At 41.7% G+C, this 27,762-nt stretch overlaps 1 protein-coding gene across 1 annotated transcript in view; it reads left to right on the forward strand.

The window, feature by feature from the left end:
- Positions 1-31: 31 nt before the first annotated feature.
- The window catches only part of LOC146367467 (semaphorin-6B-like), a 37,136-nt gene continuing 9,405 nt past the window's right edge, over positions 32-27,762 (forward strand). The window contains exons 1-14 of the mRNA XM_084911804.1: positions 32-636; positions 16,138-16,261; positions 17,184-17,295; positions 18,893-18,953; positions 19,055-19,117; positions 21,700-21,798; positions 21,882-21,972; positions 22,240-22,359; positions 22,935-23,023; positions 23,104-23,321; positions 23,405-23,536; positions 23,775-23,924; positions 24,078-24,254; positions 27,074-27,214. Coding sequence (XP_084767930.1) covers positions 16,156-16,261; positions 17,184-17,295; positions 18,893-18,953; positions 19,055-19,117; positions 21,700-21,798; positions 21,882-21,972; positions 22,240-22,359; positions 22,935-23,023; positions 23,104-23,321; positions 23,405-23,536; positions 23,775-23,924; positions 24,078-24,254; positions 27,074-27,214 — 1,559 coding nt within the window. The 5' untranslated portion in view covers positions 32-636; positions 16,138-16,155. The remainder of the gene's footprint in view (positions 637-16,137; positions 16,262-17,183; positions 17,296-18,892; positions 18,954-19,054; positions 19,118-21,699; positions 21,799-21,881; positions 21,973-22,239; positions 22,360-22,934; positions 23,024-23,103; positions 23,322-23,404; positions 23,537-23,774; positions 23,925-24,077; positions 24,255-27,073; positions 27,215-27,762) is intronic.

Raw genomic sequence — 27,762 nt, forward strand, 5'->3', positions numbered from 1 at the left:
TGTGTGAGAGAGAGAGAGAGAGAGAGAGAGAGAGAGAGAGGTCCTCCATTCATCATTGATCCACTGCAGGACTGTGTTTCATGGGGGTGTGAATTATGGGCCCCTGTTGTCACTGTGCCTGCTCTGCGTTGGACGTTTCACCTCGCCACTGTAAATTTAAAAAGGGGATTAGATTTTGCTGACAACTGATTTCAAAGCCGCAGCTCGACCAAGTGCAGAAAACTGCACGGTACCTCCTGAAAGAAGACTTCATACTGCCCCGCAATTGCAGGATTTGGGGAATTTGCAAGGATCGGAACAAACCTAACGGGACGCAAAACGCATTCGAGATCACAGAAACCTCAGTAGATTTTACGCAATTACACTACGGACTCTTTTCCTTCAGGGAGGAGAAAAAAACCCCAAACGTTTAGTTGACTGGGCGTTTTGGACGCGCAGTGATGCTACGGCGACGCACAACAGAAGGAAGGGACAGGTGAGGTGCGGCTGAGGAGCGCAATTTTAGAGAGGCTTTGAATACCCCCGAGCTGTGCTACCCAACCCCGGTTTCCTCATAGAAAGGAAGAAGATCGACCGGCGAGGGCGAGTTGGCGATTGGCACCTGCCTCACCCTCCAATACCTGGCCATCTGGCGCGGTGAGTATGCCAAATGATGGTGGGGTTTGGAGATGGATAGATGAACGGATGCTTTGAGGGAAACGGAGGGTGGTTGGGGTGAACAGGTAGTGTATAAGTGTGCAATTTTATTACTGCCACTAAACGCCATGCTGCATTATTACAGTCCTCCGGCTTGGATGTGGTACCGTCTGGACCTTTGTGGGCACGAGCTGCTCTTTGTGTCTGCTGTGCAAGTTTGGTGTTATTTGCGTATGACGTGCAAATCTTCATCATTTTGCTTTCACGTGTTGCATATGGTTTTGAAATGCTTATTCTTTATAGGCTTGAGTGATGTCTCAGCAAAATAACTAAATATTTAAATAAATAAAGACTCACAATGCACATTACCATGTAACATTAAAACGACGGATACGGCTTAATTAACATTTTCATTTGGATTGGATCATAGGTCGTGATTTGTGCCCATTGCTCCCCGGTGACGTATTTTACTGCCCCTCTGTGTACATTTATGATGGTTTTCTTTAGTGTTTGCAAGTGTTTTTTTTATTTCTTTAACAAGAGAAAAGGTCAGATGTGATCATTTAGAAGCCATAAAGTCGATTGATTATGTCATTACTCACTTGTGTGGTTACAGGGTGAATGCGCAAAGAAAACAGTTGATAAATGAAATGAAATTGAAGAAATGGAAAATTGTTGTGAATTTACACATAGACACATGTGCCTCAATATTTTCATCGCATAGGTTCAGTCAGAGAGTGACACAAACTGAAGTCACTTTATGTCTTTTCTCCTAAATGTGTCTTGTACAGTTACAAGAACAGACACCCGAATAGTCCATAACCAGCCTGCGCACTCACAACCTCTATAGCCAAAGTTAAGTGCTCAGTCACCGCTGTCCCAGCTTCTACTGAAGTGATTTAACAGTTACATGTAGTTCAATGTTTACAACTTCACCCTTCATACTAAAAGCTATCATGTTCCACGGAAGGACTATTACAGCTCCCAGCTGCTGTAATTTGTGTTTGTTTTTCTGTGCGAGCTGAAAGGCAAAAAGAGATGGTTGGTGACAGACAGAAAAAGACAGACAGGCTAACAATGCAAAGGATGAAGCAGTCCTGTCATAAACTACAGGGGGGGTAAAAAAAAAAAACACAGAAAAAGAAATGATGGAGCAGAAAGCACAAGTGTTGAGGGAGAGGGGCTGCAGACAGCACTTGGAGCGGGTGTGAATGGTTTCCCTGTTATCCCTGCTGCCCACACAGACATCCACACAGCAGCCGTGCGAGCAGGTGCTAACCCCACCACACAGCAACCGCAGGGAACAACAGGTGCAGCTACTCTTTCCTTCAGCCTTCCTTTGGAAATCCATCCAACACCTACCCATCAAAAACATACAGCTACACCAAACCTTTCTAACATCCCCACCCCAAAGCCCACAGCCCATACTGAAGGGAACCAAATGGATACTTCAGTGTACATTTAGGAAAATAGCAGAGAATGGCCAGGAATGAGGAATTTAATTATAAAATCTATTATGCCATAAGCAAAAGTGGAACTACTTGAATTGATAAAGCAAAGCGAGCTGCAGGTAAACACAATGTAGAAAGCTTCAGGTTGAGATAGCTTCCCATAGGGACATTTAATGAACTCTATTGATCACATAGGACTCTATTCAATCACATATGCTAAGCCACAAACAGAGAAATTCAGTCTTGGAGGGGGAAAAACAGAGAAAGAGAAAGAGATTGGATTCCAGAGTAATACAGCCCAACACAAAGAGAGTAAATCAAAGGCAGATTACTGTGATGGGGTTGTTAAGTACCACATTTCTAAAAATGTGTAGAATGACAGTCTCAGATCCTGTGTGTTAAGCAGAGTGAGATGAAACAGACAGAAGATGTTGGAAGGAAAGAGATGTTACCTAACAGCTTCTCTGTTCCTATTGCCAAGAGAATACGTCAAGCAATTGGCGACAAATTGCTCCTCTTTACCTCTGGTACACAGAAAGGAACAGTCAGACACCCCTGGTTTAACACTGGGAGGCTGCAAGCTGCTGCAAAACCAGTCACTTTCTTATCAGATTTACTTGTTTCTTTATTTGCCAGCCCCGAAGATCTTTTATACTCAATAAACTCGGTTGGGTGAGCAGATTTTTGCGAAATAAGTTAATGCTTTCTGGGGGTTTTTTGTTTGTTTTTTTGTCCTTTTCTAATTTTCTCATTACATTTAACCTGTGATTTGCTCACTGTAGATTGCCTTGTTCTCACACAGCCTGGACATGCCCACCACCCACTGAAGTAATGGTAACATACGCTCTTACAGTGTTTGGATGAACTTTACTTTCCAGACTTGATGAATGAACTCCCACCTGCCCTAACAGTAATTTCTGTGTCAAAGCGGAGACAGGATTATCCACTAATCTGATTGTAAAACAAAACAAAGCTGCGTCTAGTATCAAGAGATTTGAAGAAATGCTTATTTTCCTCAAAAGGAGCCAGCATATTACGAGGCTCCAGTTTCATACAGGAAGCCATATTTATCGGGTGGTGGGGTTTGGTGGGATTCTTCAGAACAAAATCGACACTTCAAAGGGGCGATGGAGTTCTCAGACCTCGGGGCAATGAAATCAGAAGAGTTTAAGCAGGCAGGCATCTGCTGGGTGACCTATTCCCGCTGGGCCCTCAGTGCATGGACCTCAGGGAGTCATTCTGCAGGATTAAAGGGGGCCAGAGGGTCAGGAGTCATGCAGGCGTGCTTTCTTTCCTTGGCAGAACTTTGTTCCCTATGCTGAGATAGGTGTTTAAAATATGCTCCTTTATGCAAAGCTTCTCTGTGTTGATGTGAGAGGCTTTCAGGAGTTTTATTGCCCCCCTCCTCCCCCCCAGCAAGCCCCTCCAGATGTTTTAGATGGAAAGAAGCAAGATAGCAAGTACCCCTGCAAACAGAGGAGCGTTACCTGTGGAAAACTGCCGTAAATTGTCCACAACACCATAAAGTGCACACTGCAAGATAAATGATGTTCAGGTGGCCAAGGTGGCTGAAGCATGTGGATTTAGTTGTTGCATCAGCCACATGCACCGTGTAATAATACCGTGCAGTTATTTCCATGTTAAAATCCCTTCAGAGTGGCCATACATCTTCAGTTTTATGACTCGTCTTTCAGTGATTCCTCCCCGAGGGTGCTGCTCTTTTTATGTATGCCTGTGCACATTGTGTGGCCTCTTCACACGCTATAAAGGCCTCGCATGCAGGGATGGATCATACTATTATGAAATGTAATCAGCTGCCAAATACAAGCTACCTGCAAGCTTTTGAAATAGTAAATGACATCAAACATAATCTGAGTAGTTTTGGATCACTTGATACATGAGCATGTTTGATTACTCAAATACGTGTGTTCTTATTGTATTGTTCTATCCACTGTCTTACCTCATCAGCACCTCCCATTACTCCCTCACCCAGAGGTGAGGCGTGGGAAGGTGTACGCACATATTTCATGTGCGCGTACTACACGTGCGTGAAAAAAGGAAGTATGTCTCGCAAATCAACCCTCTCCTTTGCACGTAACTCGTATTCCCGTTTAAGTGGCTAGAAATTGGGTTTGGAGCGTTATCACAGCTGTTTCAACTCAGACAGATAGAGACCGCCTAATCTCCTTCATTCTGTGATCTCATTTACATCGCAAAATTGCAAAAGGGAGAAAATGACCATCCACTCCATGCTTTCACTGAAGCACTCGCACACATCTACGCGCACACACAAACAAGATAAGCAAATAACCAGTAACCTTTTCTTAAATGCCACCACTAAGGCACTTGACTTTTTTCTTCTCTGCACAAAATGAACGGGGCTTCATATATATATACATATATATATATATTTCTTAGGAGCTTGGTCTATCTTCTCATATTTTGCTGCTTTTGTTGTCCAACACATTCAGTGAGCACCTATGCCAAAAAGCAGGCTTTAGTTATGGCAGCTTAGCCGGAGGGATTTGGAGGACTTTTTTTATTGGGAGATAAAAGCATTCGAGTCCTTTGTCTTTCCAGCTACTCGAGACTGTTTCGTGGCCTGATGAAGCTTTGTTGTGGCTAATCTTTCTCTCCCCTCTCTGTCCTCGCCTGCACCCATCCCATCTTCGCGGCAAACACAACTTTTCTCTTTTAATTATGGCTTTTCTTCTGGGGGCCCAGTCACAACTGAACGGAGAGGAGCAAAGCATAGCAGAAACACAATTATACCTGCGAGGAGGAGAGAACCTTCTCAGGGGAGGTGTCAGTGTATGGGTGTTTATACGCTGCTGCTGCTGCTGCTGCTGTGGGAGTGTGTGTCTGTGCAAGCATGCATCATGTACATGTGTACAAGCAGATTCTTTGGCATTTTTGATATCTGCAGTGAGAAGACCACCTATTGTGGGCTATGATCCTCTTAGCAGGCCTCTGCCAAAAGAGCTATATTTACTGCTGCCGGTGATCACAGCACACAAAGAACAGCATGTCATGAAAATGAGCTACCTTTCAGCCCCTTCTACACCGGCATAAGAGAAGCCACTAACAGAGTGTGAGATGTATGATAATGGATGGCGCGTAGGGACATTAGCACAGCCTATTTAGCATAGTCTTTGTTGAGGTAGAAAAATGAATAGGCAGGTGGATGACGAGTGCTGGTCAGTGAAAAACACAAGGTAAAAAAAGAAAGAAAAAATACAACAAATGCAACGATTATTTTTGGAAGCAAAATCCACAGTTTATTTTTGTCAAAAGAGAACCAGTTAGCAAGCAGTAAGATGATTTCTTTCCATGTAATGAATGTTAAAAAATAACGAGGCTTTGCTTCAGAAATTGATAAGAAGGGAGTAAAAAAAAAAGATTCTGCCTGGAGACAGATGTCATGGACACCATTAAGACTGTGTGACTAAACAGGATAATGACTGTATAAAACCAGGTCAAATTCATAGGCGAAAAACCCCTGTCGCTGTTGTGTAATTAGACTGCATCTTCACTGGCGTCGTACGCACAGGGGTGTGCGTGCGCTTGACTCTGTGCTCATAGTGTGTGTCTGAGTGTGTGCACTGCATACTCATGTGCCTGCCTCCAGCTCGGAGCTGTGCAGTGAATGTATATGTGCTTACTGCAGTCAAACTCTGGTTAGCAACGTTTGCCCTTGCTGCAGCTTTGTACAGCACGGTAAATGTTTTCTGTGCGTGCAAGTCTATGTGTGTGTCTGTCTGCGTGTGTGCGTGTGCTGTTTCAGATGTTTTCATATGCATTTCTATCCCACAGTAGCAATAAAAGTACATACATTTGCCTGTTTTGTAGCCCACAAATTGTTGTTATTTGCATGTTTAGATGCATCCTCTCTACTTTTCTGCACAAACCTGCCTGTCACCCAGACACTGATAGCTCCCTGCATGCTGTGTGTCTGTCACTACCAGCAATTTAGCTTTAGGCAGAAGGCCTGTTGGAGAAGATGTCTGAGGGGAGATGAAACCCTCTCTGGCTAGACTCCAGCTCTGTCCATCCTATTTTAATTACCTATGGCACTCACCCAGGGGAACATCACTTCCTCTCTGTGTCTTCTCCACCCTTTTCCTCATCTCCCTTCTGTCTCTTTTTTCTTTTTTTGCTAGCACCGTCTCTTTTCATCTCCTTGAGCCTCATTATCTCTTTTGCAGTTTTTACCTTTTTCCGCTTTCACCCGTAAACTAACAGCACACAGCTGTGTCAGAGCTATACGCAGAGGTAACCTTTGCATTAGCATATAAATGACCCTATAGATTGAATAGTATTTTAGGATATTTAACAGCAGGAGACAGATTCCCTTAACTCTGATTAGACCCGTTCTAAGGAGACAAGCAGCCACTTGAGGGAATATCGCCTCCACCTCAATAAAGATAAAGACCGCAACACTTCCACTTCTGAGGAACGCGTGACTGTGACCGTCATAGACATTTGCTCTGTCCTGTCATTGAATATGAGCGCATGTAAACACATCAAATATCTGTTTTAATTTAGCTTCTTCCCAACCTGCTTCCTTTGACACCATGTAGTCTAGCCACCTGTTTTGAGAGATTTTCACATTAACCATTCTGAACTTGCGTCACAGACCCAGTCCCAGATTTACAACAAAGACACATGTCATTCATAAAATCCGAGTTATCTATAGAGCAATGTGTGGGAATTTACCCAATGAGCCATGTCAAATTAACATTTTAGGGATCCATGCTCATTTACTTTCCTGCTGAGATTAAAAGACAAGTTCATTTAGCTAAATACCAAACCCAAAAGCAGGTGAAACTTAGCTCTGTCAAAAAATTGAAAGAAAAATCCCATATGACACCTTATAACCGAAGTGTAAAAACATTCATTCACACTTTTACAGGAAGTTTTTAAAGACTTCTCCATGAAGCTCCAAGCCATAGAAAGAGTCTTGTACATAACACATGTAAAACAGTGATAAAACACCTTGTTTTTGCTTTTTCCAGTCTCTGCAAAGAGCTAACCTTCTGCTCTTTACATTTAATTTCCAGAGCAGAAAAGAGGAAACAAAATGTTGAACTGCCCATTAACAGAGATGGCATCCTCAACGTGTACGATAAAGACAGGAGCTGTAACCCACCTTCTTTGGATCTTGGAGCGACGACTCCAAGAATTCCCAGCTTCTCTTTTGAAATCTAAACACAGCTCATGTTGATTCTGTTTTTAGTGTCGAAACAGATTTGTGCATGTCTACATGAAGGCTGCCACATCACAGTTTGATCTAACTATTTAACTGGTATTAACTATGACTCTATTAACGGCCAAAATTAAAATTCATCATGACAAACACCCTGGTCAGTTACAAACACAGCTCATCACATTTTGCCTGAATTGAGTCTACTGTACAGTAGCAGCACATACCAAAGAAGGATTCTGGATTTTTTTCACTATTTTTTACCCTTCCAGTGCACCCTTTTCATTTTCAGCTCAAATCTGATTGAATCCTATTAATGAAACGATACTGATTGTAGCACGGAAAACTGAAGTCTGAAGGTGACCCACTTCTCCCATTTTAGCCCGTGTCTGTGTTTCTACCCTTAGGCCATCTTGCTTTATTCCGGGCTTTAACCTGCATACTGTCCTCAAGGAGCAAGTGTGTTACAAATGAGAACAAGGTCTAAAGGATTCTCTATCAGCTGAGTCTTTAATACTGCCATAGCCAGCATGAAAACTCTACAGTCCAGTTATCCTTGTAAGTATATTGTATATCGCATATTAGTAAAAGTCAGTCTGTCATAATAATACAGCAGAAGAGGTCTCAGAAGCTCACTGGGGAAAAGCATTGAAAGCACTACACTATGTAGTGTAGCACTATGTCCAGCATACATATATATATATATATATATATATATATATATATATATATATATATATATATATACATTTAGAGACCAAATTGCTTGTCTCCCATCCCCCTCCATGCGGGGACCCACACCTCCTTACATCTGTGTCCATGTACACGACTGCGCGTGTACTTGTGTTCCTGCTTAAGTGTGTACGCATCAGTGTGTGTTGTTTGTTTGACTGCGCACACATATGTGGGCAACGTATGAGTTACAGGGCGGACCCGCCCTCCTCACGTTTACATCTACTGCAATAAAACATCTCTCCCTAGCTTTGCTATTGGTTGCTACGGTAACAAAGGCACAGAGTGGAGTGGTTGCCGCAGCCAAACAGTGAGCGAGAGACTGAGAGGAAAAAAAAAAAATATTCTGCCTGTAAGACCTAATCACAACAACAGATTCGGTGCATCGCACCATAAAACACAGCTTGGTAACAGTCATGAACAAAATGTCAACATCATGAAAAGATAGGTTTGGATTTTATTCATCCATAATATATTTATATATGTGTGTGTGTGTGTGTGTGTGTGTGTGTGTGTGTGTGTGTGTGTGTGTGTGTGTGTGTGTGTGTGTGTATCAAAGGATTAATTAGTGTAGCTGGGTGCAGCACAGGTCATAGCATAGAGTTGATGTCTGCCTGTATGTGTAGATGTGTGGGTGTGCGTTGGCGGCCTCGTGTGCCTGGGTGGGGGGGCTAGAGGGTGTTGCTCAGGCTTTGCTCATGGCCAAAGCTCATCAGTGTGAATAGGGATGGTGCTCTTTACTCCCTATTTAGCAGGATGAGAGTGTATTGATCTCACTCGGTAGCTTTAATAGCTGAGATGTCATGCAAATATGAGCATGTGCAGCGTGTATTCAAGGCCACTGAGGCATTTAGGGACAGGATCATTGGTAAATATTGAATAGTTGATCCTCGAACTAGATGTCCTTCACATAGCTTGTTGACATACTGGGGGTTGTATAGAAGTCCCCAGCATGCTGCTCACCCCCTCTGGTTCCCGTCAGATCAGCTGTGGCAGGCGAGACCTCAGAGAAGAAGACTCACTGTCAAATGAAGCTCAGTCACAAGTGACGAGTACCAAACATATGGTCAAACTGATAAGAAGTGAAAGCCAGTGTGTGCGCTCCTTTAGATGACCCGCTGATTTGCTAATTATGTGGGTGTTAGCAGGTGATTTGCTAATGAGCTGCCTGATGAGGCTAGATAGCACCGTGCCGCTGTCGTCGTCATTACATGCGTCCCATGATAAGAGTGTCAGTGTCACACCATTTAATCCTATCACACCAACATGATCTGACACAAATAGCATAACGTCCTTTCGTCTTCTCCACTTGCTCGCCTCTCCTCTCCTGATTTCCTGATACTCATCCTGTCACCAGTCTGGTTTTTATAGCTTGATGAGCTGGAAAGCAGTCGCAAGTGGTATCGCTCTTCCTCCCTTTTTGTCTTTTATTGAAACCGTCTTTCATCTTTCACTTCTTTATTCAGGATTTTGGCTCAGCTGGGAAAACTCAGAGCCCTTGATAATCAAAGAGTTGCCCCAAACCTCTTTTTTTTATAACTCAGATCATTAAAAAAACAGTACCTTTGTCTTTGCACTGGATAGCGGCAAAGGTTTAATAAGTTGGCTTGGCCCAGATCGTATTGCTTATCTTATGGATCAATAACCTTAATCAATACACTCTCTAATGAGCAGGCTTAATTAATCTTTTACCAGAGGGTTTTAGTATGTTTGGGAGTGTGTGTTTTTAGCCTTTACAGGCTTTCAGAACAATCATTATATAGAACACCTTTATGCAACACGAGATTTTTGTGCAAGTTAAAATTATTTTGGTTTTTGCCTTCAGAGCTGCTTTAATTCTTCGTGGCAGTGATTCAACAAGGTGCTGGAAACATTCCTGGGAGATTTTAGTCCATATTGACATGATTATATTAACACACAATGGCTGCAGATCTGTAAGCTCCACATAAATGATATGACTCTACAATTCCACCACACCGCAAAGCTGCTCTATTGGATTGAGATCTGGTGACTGTGGAGGACATTTGAGTGCAATGAACTTATTGTCATGTTCAAGAAACCAGTTTGAGAGGATCTGAGCTTTGTGACAGGGTGTGTTAGGCTGCTGGAAGCAGCCATAAGATGATGGATACACAGTGGTTATAAAGAGATGGAGTCAAGGGAATATCCTTCAAACCAGGACACAACTAGCAGAAGCCTGAGTCATTAATATAAGGCAGGATGGATCCATGCATTTGTGTTGTTGTACCATTAGAATGATGCAGCCAAAATCTTCTTCTGTCCAATTTTGTTTTAGCTGTTTTACCTTAGTTTCCTGTTCTTAGCTGACAGGAGTGGGTCCAAGTGTGGTCTTCTGCTGCTGTAGCCCATCTGCTTCAAGGTCTGACATGTGTGTTCAGAGAGGCTCCTCTGCATACTTTGGCTGAAATGAATATTTGTTTGACTTACTGTTTCCTTCTCATCAGTTCAAAGCAGTCTGGCCATTCTCCTCTAACATAAACAAGCCATTTGAACTGCAGCTCACGTGATGTTTTCTCTGTTTTGGCTTATTCTCTGTAAACACTAGAGATGGTTGTGTGGGAAAATCCCAGTAGATCAGCAGTTTCTGAAATACCCAGGCTATCCGTCTGGCACCAACAACCGCATTCATCATTAAACATGTCTAAGACAAAAGATATAATCATTGATTTTAGAAAATGTATTCATACACAAGAGGTCATGCCCATTAAGGATCAGACAGTGGAGCATCTTCAGTCTCATAAATGTCTTGAAATAATTATTGATTAAAAGCTGAACTTAGAAGCAACTGTGAGGCAAAAAAAAGGCACTGGTGTCTAAAATGCTCTCATTTCCATAGTGATAAAACCAGGATGATTTTATCTGATCATGCTTTGATTGAATCTTTTTGTATCCTTTTTCTCTGTGTCATGGTTTGGAAACATATCTGTAAAGAACAGAAACTCACCCAGTCACATTGTTAAATGGTCTTATAGGCTGATATTTTAAAGGCGCCACAGCTGAACCAACATCGCCGTACACCAGAGAGATACGGGGTTTGGCTGGTCTGATTTTACTTGATGACTCACATCCTTTGTCTTCCTGTTTCTTCTTTCTGGACGAAGGTTTATAAAAGTGTAAAACAACACAGTTTGAAAACACTTTTGTTCCAGCAGCCATCACAAGATCATCAGATGAAGAAATCATAGTTTCATCATCCTGCATGATGCGTTGTGGATTCTTTGTTGTTATAATTATTAATTTATCTATTGAGGAGTGTGTATCATGCTTTTCTGTTGCCTGTTGTCTGTGTTTGTATTTAAAATGTGCACGTGAGCACGGATGACTCACTTACTACTGCAGACTAAATCTACCTACGGATACAAATACAGTAACCTGAACATTCAAAGACACATAAATCACAGTTCTTTCCTCTTATGATGCTCAGTTTAAACTTCAGGGCTCATCTTTAGCATTTCTACATGCCTAAACGCACGGAGTTGCTTAGTAGTCTTAGTTTTTATTATAGATGTAACTATTGTTTTCACCTCTCGATCATCAATTGTCCGCTTGAATCATCAGTTTATTTATGTATCTGTTTATTGCTGAACTGTTAACTTTTCTGCACAAACCTGTTCTTAGATGTCACTGAGCTGATCTGTCATGGCCCCCCCTGGCAATTGCAGAAGTAGCTCCTGGGGTATTTTTTTTACCCCACTGGGAATCACTACTGCTGGTGTATTTGAAAGGAAAAAGCTCCTGTGGTTCAGAAATATAAGATCATTGTCGATGGGGCTTTCAGATTTGTAATACTATTAAAAATATTCAAATGTGTTTGTCAATTCTTTATACAAAAGATATTTTGACGCGCGTAGTTATTTGTTTCATTTTGTATTTCTTGAACGTAAATCCAGTTTAACTTTTGATGTAAACAGGAATCATAACCACATAAAGCAAACACCACTAGAGTAGTTCGAGTTTGTATTTGTTTTTATTTTTGGATATTTAGCAACATCTAACACTTGAGAGTGGTTACTGCTTCCTGTTCGTAATGAGCTCATAAATATACAAAAAGCTATAAGTGGATTTATTCACAGCGAAGAAAAAAAAACATGACGATTCTCAAGCAGGCTCAGAGTGAAACAAAGCGTGTCCTTTCAGTGATATATATTACGATTTATGCACGTCTATTTAGAAACGCAGTGTAAGTCACCAAACTTAAGATAAACAGAAGGAGCACAATTGTTTAGCGGCAGTGTGTTCAGGCGTATGATAGCTAATCTCACTGGAACACACACTTCATTTAATTCCATCTTTCAAATCCACGGACAACAACAGAATTTCATCGTAGACTTAAGCATCACGTGTGGACCCTCCTCGTGTTGTGGTCATAATGAAACGAGGCTGACCCTAAACCTGACTCCATCTGTTTTAGTCTAGGGTATCCCAAAGGAGTTTCAGATGAAACAAACCCTCCACTCCCCCTCAGGCCTCATCCAATGCATCTGATGAGCAGCAGGCTTAGAGATGTCAAACCTACAATCTCTGGGTTAGAATTACGTTTGAAGTGGCCCCAGAGTATAGCCTCTAGCCCACATCAGCTCACAGATGTCTTCAAACAGCATGTCTCTCAATCTTACACAAAGTCTGAAGTACTGGCAACACAGATTACTGTGTACTTAAGTATGTACGAATATATGTGCCCTGCATCTGTGCGCCTCAAATAGCAGTTGTCATCTCCTTAGAAACGAACACATTTACCTCTCAAACTGGTTTTCTATCACCGAAAACAACTGTAAGAGGTTTTTTTAACTGGGTACAGACTAGATGAGAGGTAGAGAAACGAAGGGAGGTGGTGTGCAATGGAGGAAGAGAGATGGAGGAAGAAAGGAAATAAGCGGCTCGGGGTTGGGGAAACATGGAACATGGTATTCGGGTTGATTTGATGGGAGCAGCATTGATATTGCTCAGATCTCTTCTTCCGTTTCCAACCTCTCTTTTCATTTACATTGTGTCATTCTTCACATTTCCCAGCATTACAGCAGCTCTGTTAGAAATCCAAGACAAAGCCCAAGTACTCCGCCCTTTATGCTCTCCCCAGTTTGTCTTTTTTCTTCTCTCCTCGTTATATCGCCTCTCCTCTTTCAAAGTATTTTCCACATCAAAGACAGTTTGTGCTACCTCACAGGCGGCTACAGCTGCACTGTTCCAAAAAATAGTAATGTCAAAGTATCTTACTGTATATTTTACAGTTTTGTACAGTCTTTCTAGAATATCATTAAATTTACACAAGTAGACTGTGATTTTACATGTCAAAGGTAAGATAACATAACATCACTGTAAATATAGTAAAACACAATTTACTTGTTTTTTAAATATATCTTTTTGTACATATGCATATTTAGATTGTAAAAATACATTCAGAAATGTATCATAATTTCACAAATATTTGTCTGTTATGTGAGAGAATGATCTCTTAAATTCAAATGTAATACTATGGAAAAAATGATTGAAAATTAATGAGAATAATCAATAATTAAAGGAGTATTTGAATTATAATTTTGCTGAAAATTTCATGTCATCTAGGTGTCATCTGATTCAATAATTCAGCGGTAACAAGTGAAAATATAATTAATAGGAATAAAAACTTAAAAAAAAACCATATAAAACATTGCACGGCCACGTTGTGCTAATTATATATTTTAAAAAATAAATGTAGAGGTAGGAATTGCAATTAATATAGATCTCAAAGTATTCACAACATTCCTGAACAGAAATAGGCCTCTGCACCTGGGGTGAGGGTGTGGCCATGAAAACAATGTGACATGCCATTGGATGTTGGGAGACATAATAACATGACGCTAAGCATCGGCCAATGAATGTGAACTAACAACCACATGGTCGCGGGTATGGCTGCACTGTGGGAAAAAATCCTAATATAAAAGTATTTTACTGCATTTTACAGTTTTGTTCTTCTAGAATATCATTAAAGTTACATAAATAGACTGTGATAGACGTTTCAAATGTAAATTAACGTTAAATCACTGTAATGTAATAAAACATAATTTTCATGATTATTAAATGTATCTGTCTGTACATATGCATATTTTGATTGTTAAAATACATTCACAAATGCATCATGATTTCACAAATATCTGTCCGTTATTTGAAAGATTGAACTGTTGAATTCAAATGTAATGCTATGGAAAAGTATATAACATGATTCCTATAAGCTTGTGTTACATCACATAAGTATTATTATCACTGCTATTTAGGGTGCTCGTGGCTCAAGAGTTGGCAGTTCGCCTTGTGAGCAGAAGGTTGCCGGTTCGAGCCCCGGCTCGGACACTCTCGGTATTGTGTCCGTGGTCAAAACTCTTCACCTACTGGTGATGGTGCGATATGGCAGCCTCGCCTCTGTCAGTCTGTCCCAGGGCATGCAATTGATTGTTATTTAAACCAACTGTTAACTGCATATTTCTGTACATTTACGTATTATGATTCATATTGCCACATTCACCTTGTTTATAGTTAATTTCATTGTTTGATCACGTTAAAATGTTCCTAATTTAATGTTTAAAAGCACTTGGAAAAGGCAGAATCCCATGTAAAATTAGCGCAACAAACTGTATTGTCATTACTGGAAATAACCGTATTTTTATGAGGAAGTTATTTTCTGTTATTTTACGGTAGTATTTTGGTGCCCCAGCTGCCGGAATATTACTGTTTTTTAAAGATGTTTTTTTAACAGTGTGAGCCATAGACATTTTGAGTAAAGGCGTACTAATAAAGCTTTCGAATTCAAACATGTGCTGGATGGTTTGGCTACCACATTTTATCCCTGACATTTTATGTGCAGCAGTATTGTTCCACTGTCTCTGCAAGAGTTTGAACTCTTTGTTGTAACCCACCCTTCAGGCTGTATAAATTCCAGTGTGTCTGTCCATTGTTGCCATTCAAATTAAAATATCCAAGTATTTAATGGAAATTAAACTTTAAGCAGTCATTTCTGGACCCAAAGGGATGAATGCTAACAATTTTAGTGATCTCCTGATGCTACCTCGGGTGCCGGGAGGTTAGCATTAACTGGTATGGTTGCATGTGAAATCTCTCAACAATAATAAATGAATTGCCCTGAAATCTGATTAGAGACATCCACATTATTCTGAAGTGGGTCTTAAGTGGGCCAGACCAGTAAAACCATAGCACGATAAACAATTTAATTCTTAATATTCCTCTTTCCCTTTAGTACATTAAGTCCTGGTCTGTTCTGAAGACGCTCACATTTAATGAACCAACTGGTTAATTCACAGATGATGAACAGCCCGAGATGTTATAGGGACATAAACAGGTCAGAGTTTATATATGATCATTTGGCTGGTGACTAAATTCCTGCAGAAGATCTGCACTTTCTTCTCAGCAAATCAACAAATGTTTGAAAGCTAACATGCTAAAGCAGTAAGCTGGTCACTTATTTTTGCATCTGTATTTCATGCATCTAGCACCAGTGTGATCCTTATGTGGCCTCTTAACTTTTTAAAGGCCAAAATCTGTTTCCTCCACTTTGATTTAGGGCGTCCTTTCAACCAGAAAGACAATGTCCAGCTTACCCCGGTCGCTACCTTCTGCTCTCTTTATTCTACTTCTAAAGGCCATCTAGTCTTTTCTGTTTTGTGGCTAATTACCCATTTTATTGCCTTTATATGTACATAGAGAAACACAATTAGTCAGAAAAGCATTGCCACCCAAGAGTGTTTTGTCTCTGTGTGAACGTTTTGTGAGAATCCCCTACCATTCAGACTCTTTGACAATGGAGTGACATTTCTGACAATAGGTCCCTGTTACACCTCTAAGGCAGACAATAGAAACACATTTGCTCCCTGCTGAATCCAGGTTTGCAGCAGCAGTCACCCCGCTGCACTTCTGACCCTGTCTCACACACACACACACACAAACACACACACACACACACACACACACACACACACCTGTTCCTCTGCACTGAGAAATATTGTCAGAATGCCAATACGCATACCCGTGTGCACTCCTAGCCATGAACACACACACACAGACAGTGCGCAATGAAATTTTTCTCTCTCCTTTTCTCTTTGTTAACAGTGCATCTGTGTTGCTGCCATGGCAACTGTGGCTCCACCCCTCGCATTTCTTCTCCTGCTGCTTCAACTGGCTGATGGCTCATTCCCAGAGGAACCCAGTCCACTCAGCTACGTCCCTGTGGAGGGTATGTGTCCTTCGCCTTTGTGTACGTGTTGTGCACCAGTATATGTGCAGCACTGATGAATGGCTCTGCGGTGGATGTGGAAATTGGAGGTCAAGGGTCAAAGCCTTGGCGTGAAGCTACTTTCGAACTACCCAGGCATACAAATACAAAGAAGCCTCACCTCATCTTTCCATGGCAGCAATAGATTAATAAGCATGAGAGAGGGCACGAAATAAACACAGTGGCGTGTGAGAAATGATCATAATAGAGCTTGAAAGGTGGAGAAAGATGAAAAGGTGGGGGGGGTAGTTGGATTGGATGAGGTGATGTAGATGGGAGAGAGGGGGAGGAGACAGGTGGAGATGGATCGCTACGTCCTCTTTCCCTCCCCTGCAGTCAAGGACAGCGAGAGACGCGCTTTCCCAATCTGTCTCCTGATGATGAGGGCTCCCTATGGAGACCTCCTCTCCCAAACTTTCTTGTAGCCTGATACTCCCACCTTCTCTCTCAACCTCATCTTTTACTCCCTCATTTGTCTCAAAGGTAAGAGGAGACAGGGAAGAAGCGCCTTTTATCATCATAAAATAACAGCAAGAGTGATTAAACACAGTTTTTCTCATTGTGGAGCTGCACGCATCAACAACAGCACAAAAAAGCACAAAAAACCCCACTTAGATGATAACAGCGTTTCAGCACGCTTGAACCGCTGCATAATTCGTCTCTGCCCATTATCTTTGTTTTTGGAAACAAAAACATCAAGAATGAGTGAGGACACTATTAAAGTGAAGGTTAGAGAAGCTGTTTGATGGCGTGCCTGAGTACTTTGGGTATATATAGATGGGAAAAGTAGCCACTCCGTCCTCAGCTGTCAGAGAATCCTTGAGCAAGGATTTTAATTCTCAGTTTTTTAGTCTGTGTCTTTTTGTCTGTGCGTTCACGCCAGTGGTGAGGAGGTATCCAGTGTTCCTGGGCCGAGCTCATCGTTCAGCACAAAGACAGGAGCTGCACATCCAGACGGTCCTCCAAATCAACCGCACGCTGTACATAGGAGCCAGGTAACCAACAGCAACCACCTCCGACTGTGCGTTACTGACGCGTTCGCACTGATATGTTTTTCTGCTTTCGCTTTGATGCCACGGCTTCCATCTGCTGTCACTCCGTGGAGGACGTTTTCAGCAGTTTGCTGGAGTGGCGATGTATTCAGCTTTGCTGTTAAATGTCAAGTGAAAAGCTGCTCATTCACATTACGCTTACAGATGGAAAAATATGAATCGCCTTACTCCAGCGGCAGTCCAAACACTTCTCACTCTGAACGCATCAGAATGTTGTACAAAATGTCCTGCGGGCTCAGTGCTTTGACCCACCATCAGCGTATTGATTAACAATTATGAATTAGCATAGCATAGCATCTTTATTTATAACGCACTTTACATCCAACAATGTTGACCAAAGTGCTCCAAATATAAAACAGAGAGGAAACAGTTTAAATGACATATAAAATATCTTAAAATTAAAAATAATATAATTAATAAGAAAATATATTAAGAGACATCAACAAGTCCTGCTGTGCTAAAAGCCAAGGTAAATAAATATGTTTTAAGACGCGATTTAAAAACAGATAAGGAAGGTGCCTGTCTAACATGTAAAGGCAACTCATTCCACAATTTTGGTGCTGCCACAGCAAACGCCCGATCCCCTCTGAGCTTACGATTAGTCCTGGGCACACTCAGGAGGAGCTGGTCTGCCGACCTGAGGGACCGGGAAGGTATGTATGGATGAAGAAGCTCAGAGAGGTACAGAGGGGCAGCATTGGACAAACATTTAAAAACAAATAAAAGCAGTTTAAAATGGATCCTAAAATGCACAGGCAGCCAATGAAGTGAATATAAAACTGGGGTGATATGCTCGTATCTACGAGTGCCAGTTAAAAGGCGTGCAGCAGCATTCTGGACTAGCTGCAGTCGAAAAACAGAAGATCGACTCACCCCATAATAAAGAGAATTACAGTAATCCAGCCGAACGGTTACAAAAGCGTGGATTACTGTTTCAAATTGCTGTCTCGTAAGAAAGTGCTTAATTTTGGCCAGTTGCCTCAGATGAAAGAAACTAGACCTTACAACCAACCCGATCTGGCTTTCAAGCTTAAGTTCAGGATCCATTTTAAAACCCAGATTAACAATCTCTGGTTTACAGAATGATTTCAGGGATTGCAGATCAACACACGGAACAGCAGTGGAGGCAGGTCTAAACACCATTATTTCAGTTTTAGAATCGCTAAAACAAAGAAAGTTTAGCGCCAACCACAACTTGACGTCCTCCAGACATGTTTGCAAACAATTTACAGATGACCCATCTTTCTTTTTAAGAGGAACATAAATCTGGCAGTCATCTGCATAACAGTGAAAAGAGAGTCTGTGCTTTCTAAGAATTGAGCCCAATGGAAGTAAATGAAGTGAAAATAGGATAGGGCCCAGAATGGAACCCTGTGGTACTCCATGAGACAACGGAGCAGGGGAAGACTCACAGTTTCCTAAGCGAACTGAAAATTATTTCAAATCTGTTGAAAAAACAAAAAAAAACGTGGGTTCACTGTGTCAATTTGCATCATATTGCTTAACTGATGCTTTCGATTGTCTTGCTGTGTGTTTCCAGAGATGACTTGTACAGAGTGGAGCTGGATAACATGGCAGGCGATGAGATGTTTTACAGCAAGGTAAGACTCACACATGCACTAAAACAAAAAAACATAATCATGTGCGCATACACACATAACAAGCGTGCAGGGAGGTCTGACTGTGGTTTATCCCCTTTCAGAAAAGGACTTGGGAATCCAATAAGAACGATATTCGAGTGTGTCGGATGAAGGGCAAGCACGAGGTAAAATAATCGCTCACAGCACTTTGACTGACTTTGAGATCCACTAGTGCACGCACCAGCGCTATCTACACCATCACACGCATGGACAGACACAACAGCTGTTACAGAAACCTTATTCCCTTTGGGCGCACCTGCATATGGTATTTACACAAATTTGATCTTGTTGATACAGAATCAGCACATCGCTTAATCACACCAGCTCGGTGACACATTACCCGGGCCAAGAGATGTTCATGGAGCTTCAAAGCTGTTGGGGTTTTTTTTTTCTTCAGTATCTGCATTGTGCTAGTTTTCTAGTCATATATCATTTTCAGCCTGTGGGGTAAGACAGAGAAAGTGGGACAATTCTAAGTGTGTATATAAAGTGAAAGGTGACAGTGCTGTGGAGTATGAAGGGAATCTGATCAAATTTAGGATAACTATCTGATGGGGGGTATACTGTATAAATGTAGCAATGCCACCAGCAAAATACAATCTAAGCCAAAAAGGCAGGGGGAGACATTATAGAGCAAAGTGAGCAGGGAGAGTGACACAGCCTCAGGGAGGAAACGGTAATTGAAATGAGTTGAGGAAGGTACGTATAGATGGCAATGGGACACATGTAGGTGGAGGAGAACTGAGGAGGAAAGACATTAGGAGCACAGTGCAGCCACCAGGTAGTAAGAATGAGGTGGAGGGATGAGAAAAGGGAAAAGGTGTTGCTTCAAACACCACAGATGAAAGAGGAGATGATGTAGGAGTGAGAAAAAAAAAACAAGAAGTAACGCTGTGATAAAAGGAGAAACAAAGAAAGTCTGGAGGATAAACACTGGAGAGTGGTGAGAATGTGAGACAAAGGACAGACAAGTGAACTGCGTTAGTTAAAATTCTTTAATTCATGTTATAAGATTGGATTTTAAACCCCCATCAACACTGAGGCAGTTGGTAAGTGTGCAGCACTGCCCCACTTTCATTACATTTAATAAAACCTTCAATGCTCTTTGAACATTAATAGTAAGCAGGCACTAATGAAGCTGCTGTATTAAAAGAACCAGTTTGACGTTTTGGACTTTACATTCATTTGCATTATGCCAGCAGTTTTCACAGAAATGTAATTGCCCAGCTGAGCTTAAGACAGTCCAAATTATGTACAAAGCAAGCAAGACAACATATATTATCCCCAAGTCTTTCGAATATTTCTTTGAAGGAAGACAAAAACATCATGCACTGAGGGTAAACTATATGTTTAATAAACCGGCAATAAGAACCAAGAGTAAATATCACAGAATTACAGTCAAGGGAGTAACGCTGTGGAATAACTGCACAGAGGCAATGAAAGCCTGTTTGTCACTGCAGAAGTTCACACGGCTGTATGAAAACAAGAAACGATGTGAATGTGAGAAAAAATTGGCTCAGTAAATAAGTGGCTTAGGCTTTTCTGTTTTCTTGACTCACTCGGGTTGTCTGGAAGCCGCTATTTTCCTTTATCATTGTTCTGCACATATCTACAGCTATGCCAATGTAGACAGCCTGTATAAAGTTTAGGTTGTATTTTTTGTTTCTATTTATATAAAGGGGTAGCTCTTGATAAGTATTAAACTTCTCTCCTTTCCCTTTAGAAGTTAAATTTAAATAATTCATTTCCATCTGTCCTCTTCCTATCTTACACACAAATGCATCCTTGCAGATTAGCTATAATTTGTGACACACACATAATCTTTTTAGACAATTTAACAGCAATTACTGTAGTTTGCTCCTGGTAATATTTTTGTACTTATAAAAGAAGGAATTAAATCATTTTCTGGATAAAGTTTCTTTTTTTTTCTTTTTACGGGCTTGTGTAAAACTCTTGTGCCAACTTTCATTTCTTTGTATTTTCTAGAAAAATGAGTAAAAGCCTCAACAATTCACTGAACATCTATCTATCTATCTATCTATCTATCTATCTATCTATCTATCTATCTATCTATCTCTGGTAGTTCTGAGTTTTGAGATTAAGCAAATGAGGTATATGAACGGTGTTATAGAGGTGGTGGTGGTAGGTGGATGCAACTGATCTTGGACAGTGCTGGAATAGCTGTGCTCTCCTGTTCTCAGTCTTTACGCCAATCCAATGTAGCTGGCATGAGACTCTTGACAAGAAAGTGATTTCAAGGGAAGCAATCCTGTCAGTTATTTCCAATCTGACAAACAAATACGGAGCTGCGGAAAAGCACAAGTGTTAATCGTCTACCTGCACAGGTATTTTTTCTGTGTTTTCAAGTTCACGCCATCAGACATTGTGGTAAAATACTATCACAGAGGGAGGAAAGGATCATCAAGTTTCCGACTCTCTGGTAGCATCTTTAAACTTCAATCAGCAGCCTCCACTTTGAAGACTACTATAAAGTGCCCATCCTGTTGTTCTTCCAGATGGAGTGGGGTTGAGAGTGTTATTTCCTCTCAGGGCTGTTTTTAAGCTGCATTTTTCATACTTCACGCTGACAGTCTTGTAGCGGCTTTGTTCAAAACCCTCTTTGTCACCTTGAGTGCCCTGTAGGTTTACCCCCCTTCCTTCTGTAATAATAATTTCCTTTTGTTTGGTCTGTTTGTTTTTTCTACAGGGAGAGTGTCGTAATTTCATCAAGGTTTTACTCAAGCAGGACGGTGGACTGTTTGTATGCGGAACAAATGCCTTCAACCCTCTGTGTGCCAACTACACTGTTAGTATCCGTCTATCTGTCACCCAGCCTTTCTTTGTGTATCTGCCAGTTGGTTTATCTTTTTTTTTTTATTCCTCTTGCAGAGAGACAGTCTAGAAATGGTGGGAGAGCCTATCAGTGGGATGGCACGGTGCCCATATGATCCACGACATGCCAATGTGGCTTTATTTGCAGGTAGCATCTCGGCTTTGCTCTGTAAAGATGAAAAATGTCGCTTTTGTTGCCGACATCAGACTCCGTTTCCAGCTCCAGACATTGAAACGTCTGTGCCCTTGTGTTTACCTTTGCAAATGATTTATAGTCAGACCTCTCGCTGCATTGCTTGTTTGGTTTTAATCTTCCCGACCTTGTGCTATCGCTCTATCTGTATCTTCACCTTCTTTTCTTCTTCTCCTCCTTCTTAATCTCCTCCTTTCCTCTCTCCCTGCGTCTCTCCGTCAGATGGAAGTCTCTTTACCGGCACCGTGACAGACTTCCTGGCCATCGACGCAGTGATCTATCGCAGCCTCAGCGACAGCCCTGCCCTCCGCACAGTCAAGCACGACTCCAAATGGTTCCGAGGTACTTTTAGAAACAGACATATTGAAAATGTCCCTCCAGAGCCAGACAAAGAGACAATCACAAAACAAATAAGAGAGAATTGAAAAACTGTCATTGCTATCTTTTTGTAAGTGGCTCGCAGGTGCACAAGACAATTTGGGCGAGTTAAATAGCAAGCTAAATTTGGCAAAACCAGACACGATTAGGCTCTCGTTTTATCGATTTTTATCATAAGTGGAACATGTCCGGGCAGAGTGATGTATTGAGGTTAGTCAGACTCCACAGATTCGAGGTTTTAACAAGCCTTGGACCAAGCAGCGAAGCGCCTGTTTTCCATGGAGAAGAAAACAAGCCGGGGCAGGTCAAAGCTGGCACAGTGCTGGATGAATAAATGATAAGTAATGTGTATAATCTTAACCCACAACGATAAATTAAAGAGGACATGTATATTTAATGAGCAAGGCTGGTGGACAGCAGCGGTTCATGTTGATGCGACTCTCACTGCAGCCCCATATCAGGGGTTGCGGAGCCTTGTTTGACTCCAGGGACTCTGCTGTAACTGTGATTGTGGTGTTTTTCTCATTTGAATTTCTCAGAGCCCTACTTTGTGAGTGCCATGGAGTGGGGGCCTCATATTTACTTCTTCTTCAGAGAGATGGCCATGGAGTTTCATCATCTGGAGAAGGTGCTCTCCTTCCCTTTTTCTCCTTCCTTCTTCTTGCTTAGTCTGAAGGGTTTTTGTTAAACTCTCCCTTCTTATTCTAGGTGATGGTGTCCCGCGTGGCCCGTGTGTGTAAATCAGACCTGGGTGGCTCCCAGCGCGTGCTGGAGAAACAGTGGACCACGTTTCTAAAGGCGCGGCTCAACTGCTCCGTCCCCGGAGACTCGCACTTTTACTTCAACCTCCTGCACGCCACGAGTGGCATCATCCGCATGCAGGGACGAGATGTCATCCTGGGTCTCTTCTCCACGCCACCCAACAGGTACCACGGGACACGTAATACCCAAATAAATGTAACGTTGCTCTTGTTTTCTCATCACCGTCTTCTCCCCCTGTGTTTGGTAGCATCCCGGGATCTGCGGTGTGTGTGTTTGACATGCAGCAGCTCGCTCATGTCTTTGAGGGACGCTTTAAGGAGCAAAAATCCCCCGAGTCTATTTGGACACCTGTACCAGATGAAGCCGTGCCTAAACCAAGGTATTATTATGCAAAGTGTATGTAAGCAGGACTTGTAAGCAGAGTACTGCAGTGCTGCTGTCTTTAGCATCTGTCTCACATTCAGTAAAGTCCTCCTATAAGCTCCAACTGTCAGTCTCACTTCTTTTTCACAACTATTCACCAAATATTCTAATACTGCCTCCAGCAAATGAAAAAAAAAAGAATCTCCTCTGGCTTTTCTCTCGGACTGCTTTTCAACTTCTCCCTCTGTCTGCAGGCCAGGCGGATGTGCAGTGCAGGGATCCAGATTTAGCTCCTCGACCACACTGCCAGATGAGGTGCTGAATTTTGTCAAGACCCACCCGCTCATGGATGAGACAGTTCCGCTGCTGGGACATAGACCCTGGGTGGTCAAGACTATGGGACGGTACACAGAGTGACTCAGTTGTTTAACAGCATCCATGTAGCTCTATAGAACTAAAAAAGAAAAAGGGAAGGATAAACTGAAAAATAACAGCCAGGATAGGCCAGGAAATGTAGTCGATTCACCTTTTTTCTTTTTAATGATCTCTGTTTCTAGGTACCAGTTGACGTCTATGGTGGTGGACACAGAAGCTGGCCCCCATAAGAACCGTACAGTCTTGTTCCTGGGTTCAACCCGTGGGACCATTCTCAAGTTCCTAATGATTCCCAGTGGAGATTCTGTCTCTCATAGCAGCGTCTTTCTGGAGGAGGTGGAGGGATTCAACCCAGATAAGTGAGTATGAGGCAGGATATCTTTGTCCTTGGCATATATCGAGTCACTGTAACTGCTTCTGGCTGATAACTGCAGAGCAGCAGTGCTTTTCACCCAATAACTTTCATCATTTATACTTAATTAAATATCAGATTTTCTACATTTCTGAAGTCCATCTCACAGTAAAAGCCTATTCTTTCATTCCTTTGACCGTATCTATCACAGGTATAGTCATATAGACTGTATAATTAAAGCAGTGCGGTGACATTTTTTTCTCAGCAGCAGTGACAGCAGTCTTAGCCGTGGTACTTTCACAACGCCAGCTCATTAAATTCGGTTGGGCTGAAGGATACTGGAACACAGCCTATCAATCACTCATGCAACAAACCAATAATCTCACTGTCCACGCATGTCAACTCAGCACCTGGTTAATCTGATTACTGTGACTGAAAACAACTCTGCCCACAGCAGTTACGTGTGAAAATGTAGCTGCAACAGGGAGTTGGTGACTAGAAAATGTTTTCAGCTGCCAAAACTTTTATTGCCTAGGTATCTAATATTCAACTGTTTGTTTATTTGTTTATTTAGGACAGACTTCAGGTGATCTGCAGGTTATTCAATCGATTAATCAGTTAAGTTTTAGTTGTCCCAAAAAATGTTGGTGCATTGTGTAAAATGCCCAATATAACATGTTAATAAAAAAACATTTTTTTTGCACCTTCAAATTATTATTAAAAAATAATAATGGAAATGGCTGACAGCAACAAATCATTCAGCCAAACGTATCAGGGATATTTGATGTTATGATGTTTCGTTGCTGAACCAGTGATTTATAGGTACACTCACTGGCCACTTTATTAGGTACACCTTGCTGGTATCAGGGTGGATCTACTTTTGTCTTCACGGCTGCAGTAATTACTCATGGCATAGATTCAACAAGGTGCCTGAGACATTCCTCAGAGATTTCAGTCCATTTTGACATGATGGTATCACACGGTTGCTGCAGTTATGTTGGCTGCAGGTCCATGATGAGAATCTCAAAGTGGCAGGTGAGTGCATGTGCCAGTTCTGTTTTGGAAGCACCAAAATAATCAAATTAACTATTGTTTCATGTTGACAGCAAAATTCGGCTGAGACCCTTTATATGATGGCAAGGGCACAGAGCTTTATTGTTAAGTGTTTACAGTGGGATGCAAAAGTTTGGGTAACCTTGTTAATAGTCGTTATTTTCCTGTATAAATCGTTGGTTGTTACACTAAAAAATGTCAGTTAAATATATCATATAGGAGACACACACAGTGATATTTGAGAAGTGAAATGAAGTTTATTGGATTTACAGAAAGTGTGCAATAATTGTTTAAACAAAATCAGGCAGGTGCATAAATTTGGGCACTGTTGTCATTTTATTGATTCCAAAACCTTTAGAACTAATTATTGGAACTCAAATTGGCTCGGTAAGCTCAGTGACCCCTGACCTACATACACAGGTGAATCCAATAATGAGAAAGAGTATTTAAGGGGGTCAATTGTAAGTTTCCCTCCTCTTTTAAATTTCTCTGAAGAGTAGCAACATGGGGGTCTCAAAACAACTCTCAAATGACCTGAAGACAAAGATTGTTCACCATCATTGTTTAGGGGAAGGATACAGAAAGCTGTCTCAGAGGTTTAAGCTGTCTGTTTCCACAGTTAGGAACATATTGAGAAAGGCTCCGTTCAAGTTAAGGCTCGAAGTGGCAGACCAAGAATAATCTCGGATAGACAGAAGCGACGAATGGTTAGAAGAGTCAGAGTCAACCAACAGACCAGCACCAAAGACCTACAACATCATCTTGCAGCAGATGGAGTCACTGTTCAACCATTCGGTGCACTTTACACAAGGAGATGCTGTATGCAAGAGTGATGCAGAGGAAGCCTTTTCTCCACCCACAGCACAAACAGAGCCGCTTGAGGTTTGCTGAAACACATTTGGACAAGCCAGCTTCATTCTGGAATAAGGTGCTGTGGACTGATGAAACTAAAATTGAGTTATTTGGGCATAACAAGGGGCGTTATGCATGGAGGAAAAAGAACACAGCATTCTAAGAAAAACACCTGCTACCTACAGTAAAATATGGTGGTTCCATCATGCTGTGGCTGTGTGGCCAGTGCAGGGACTGGGAATCTTGTCAAAGTTGAGGGACACATTGATTCCACTCAATGTCCAGGAATCGGTGACAAAGCTGAAGCTGCGCCGGGGCTGGATCTTTCAACAAGACAACGGCCCGAAACACTGCTCAAAATCCACTAAGGCATTCATGCAGAGGAACAAGTACAACGTTCTGGAACGGCCATCTCAGTCCCCAGACCTGAATATTATTGAAATCTGTGGTGTGAGTTAAAGAGAGCTCTCCATGCTCGGAAGCCATCAAACCTGAATGAACTAGAGATGTTTTGTAAAGAGGAAAGGTCCAAAATACCTTCAACCACAATCCAGACTCTCATTGGAACCTACAGGAAGTGTTTAGAGGCTGTAATTTCTGCAAAAGGCGGATCTACTAAATATTGATTTCATTTCTTTTTTTTGTGGTGCCCAAATCTATGCACCTGCCTGATTTTGTTTAAACAATTATTGCACACTTTCTGTAAATCCAATAAACTTCATTTCACTTCTCAAATAACACTGTGTGTGTCTCCTATATGATATTTTAACTGACATTTTTTATTGTAACAACCAACGATTTATACAGGAAAATAACGGCTATTAACAAGGTTGCCCAAACTTTTGCATCCCACTGTATGTGAGGCCAAAAGAGGAGTGCAGAGGTGTTACATCTGACTTGACTTTCTGTCCCTGTGTCCAGATGTGGTGAGGACTCTCCTCAGGCCCGTCAGCTCCTGTCTCTGTCGCTGGACCGAACAAGCCACACTCTGCTGCTGGCCTTTCCCTCGTGCCTGGTCCGAGTCCCCACATCTCGCTGCCACCTTCACTCACGCTGCATGAAGTGAGTGGCACTTTTGTCTTTCAGAGTATTTTCCTTTTCTTCAATCTTTCTTTGGCCAATAATTAGGTCACTTTAGCAGCTGCCATATGCCAAGGCTTTATTTTCTGGCCAACTTTTATTTCTCCTCTGCTTTCTCACTTCCTGGTACTGCTATCATCCAATTAAAATGTACAGTTCTATTTTCATTTTTTGCATGTTTGTATTTTGGATATGCATGTCACAGCTGGCTACTTTGGTTTAATATTTATTTTGAGAAAATTTGTTTTGCTAGCAAATGATATTTAAATTGACACAAGAGGCTGATTGACTGTGAAAACAAAGGAGGCACCTGTATTTTTTCTGTCTATATGAGGAAGGTGTTTTGAACACTGTGCCATGGACCTCATTCCCACAGCAGATAAATCACACTTAGATAGTGTGAACAAGCAACAATTTGATAGAATATGTGTGTCTGCGGCGTATAAAAATGAATCCCTCCCAAGGATTTATTATCTCAGTGGTTGTCCGCATATTTCAAAACAGACACGTTTCACATTTGAGGATTTTAA

This window comes from Perissodus microlepis, chromosome 18 (genome assembly GCF_051167445.1).
Source record: "Perissodus microlepis isolate ML-2025 ecotype Zambia chromosome 18, ASM5116744v1, whole genome shotgun sequence".
NCBI lineage: Eukaryota > Metazoa > Chordata > Actinopteri > Cichliformes > Cichlidae > Perissodus > Perissodus microlepis.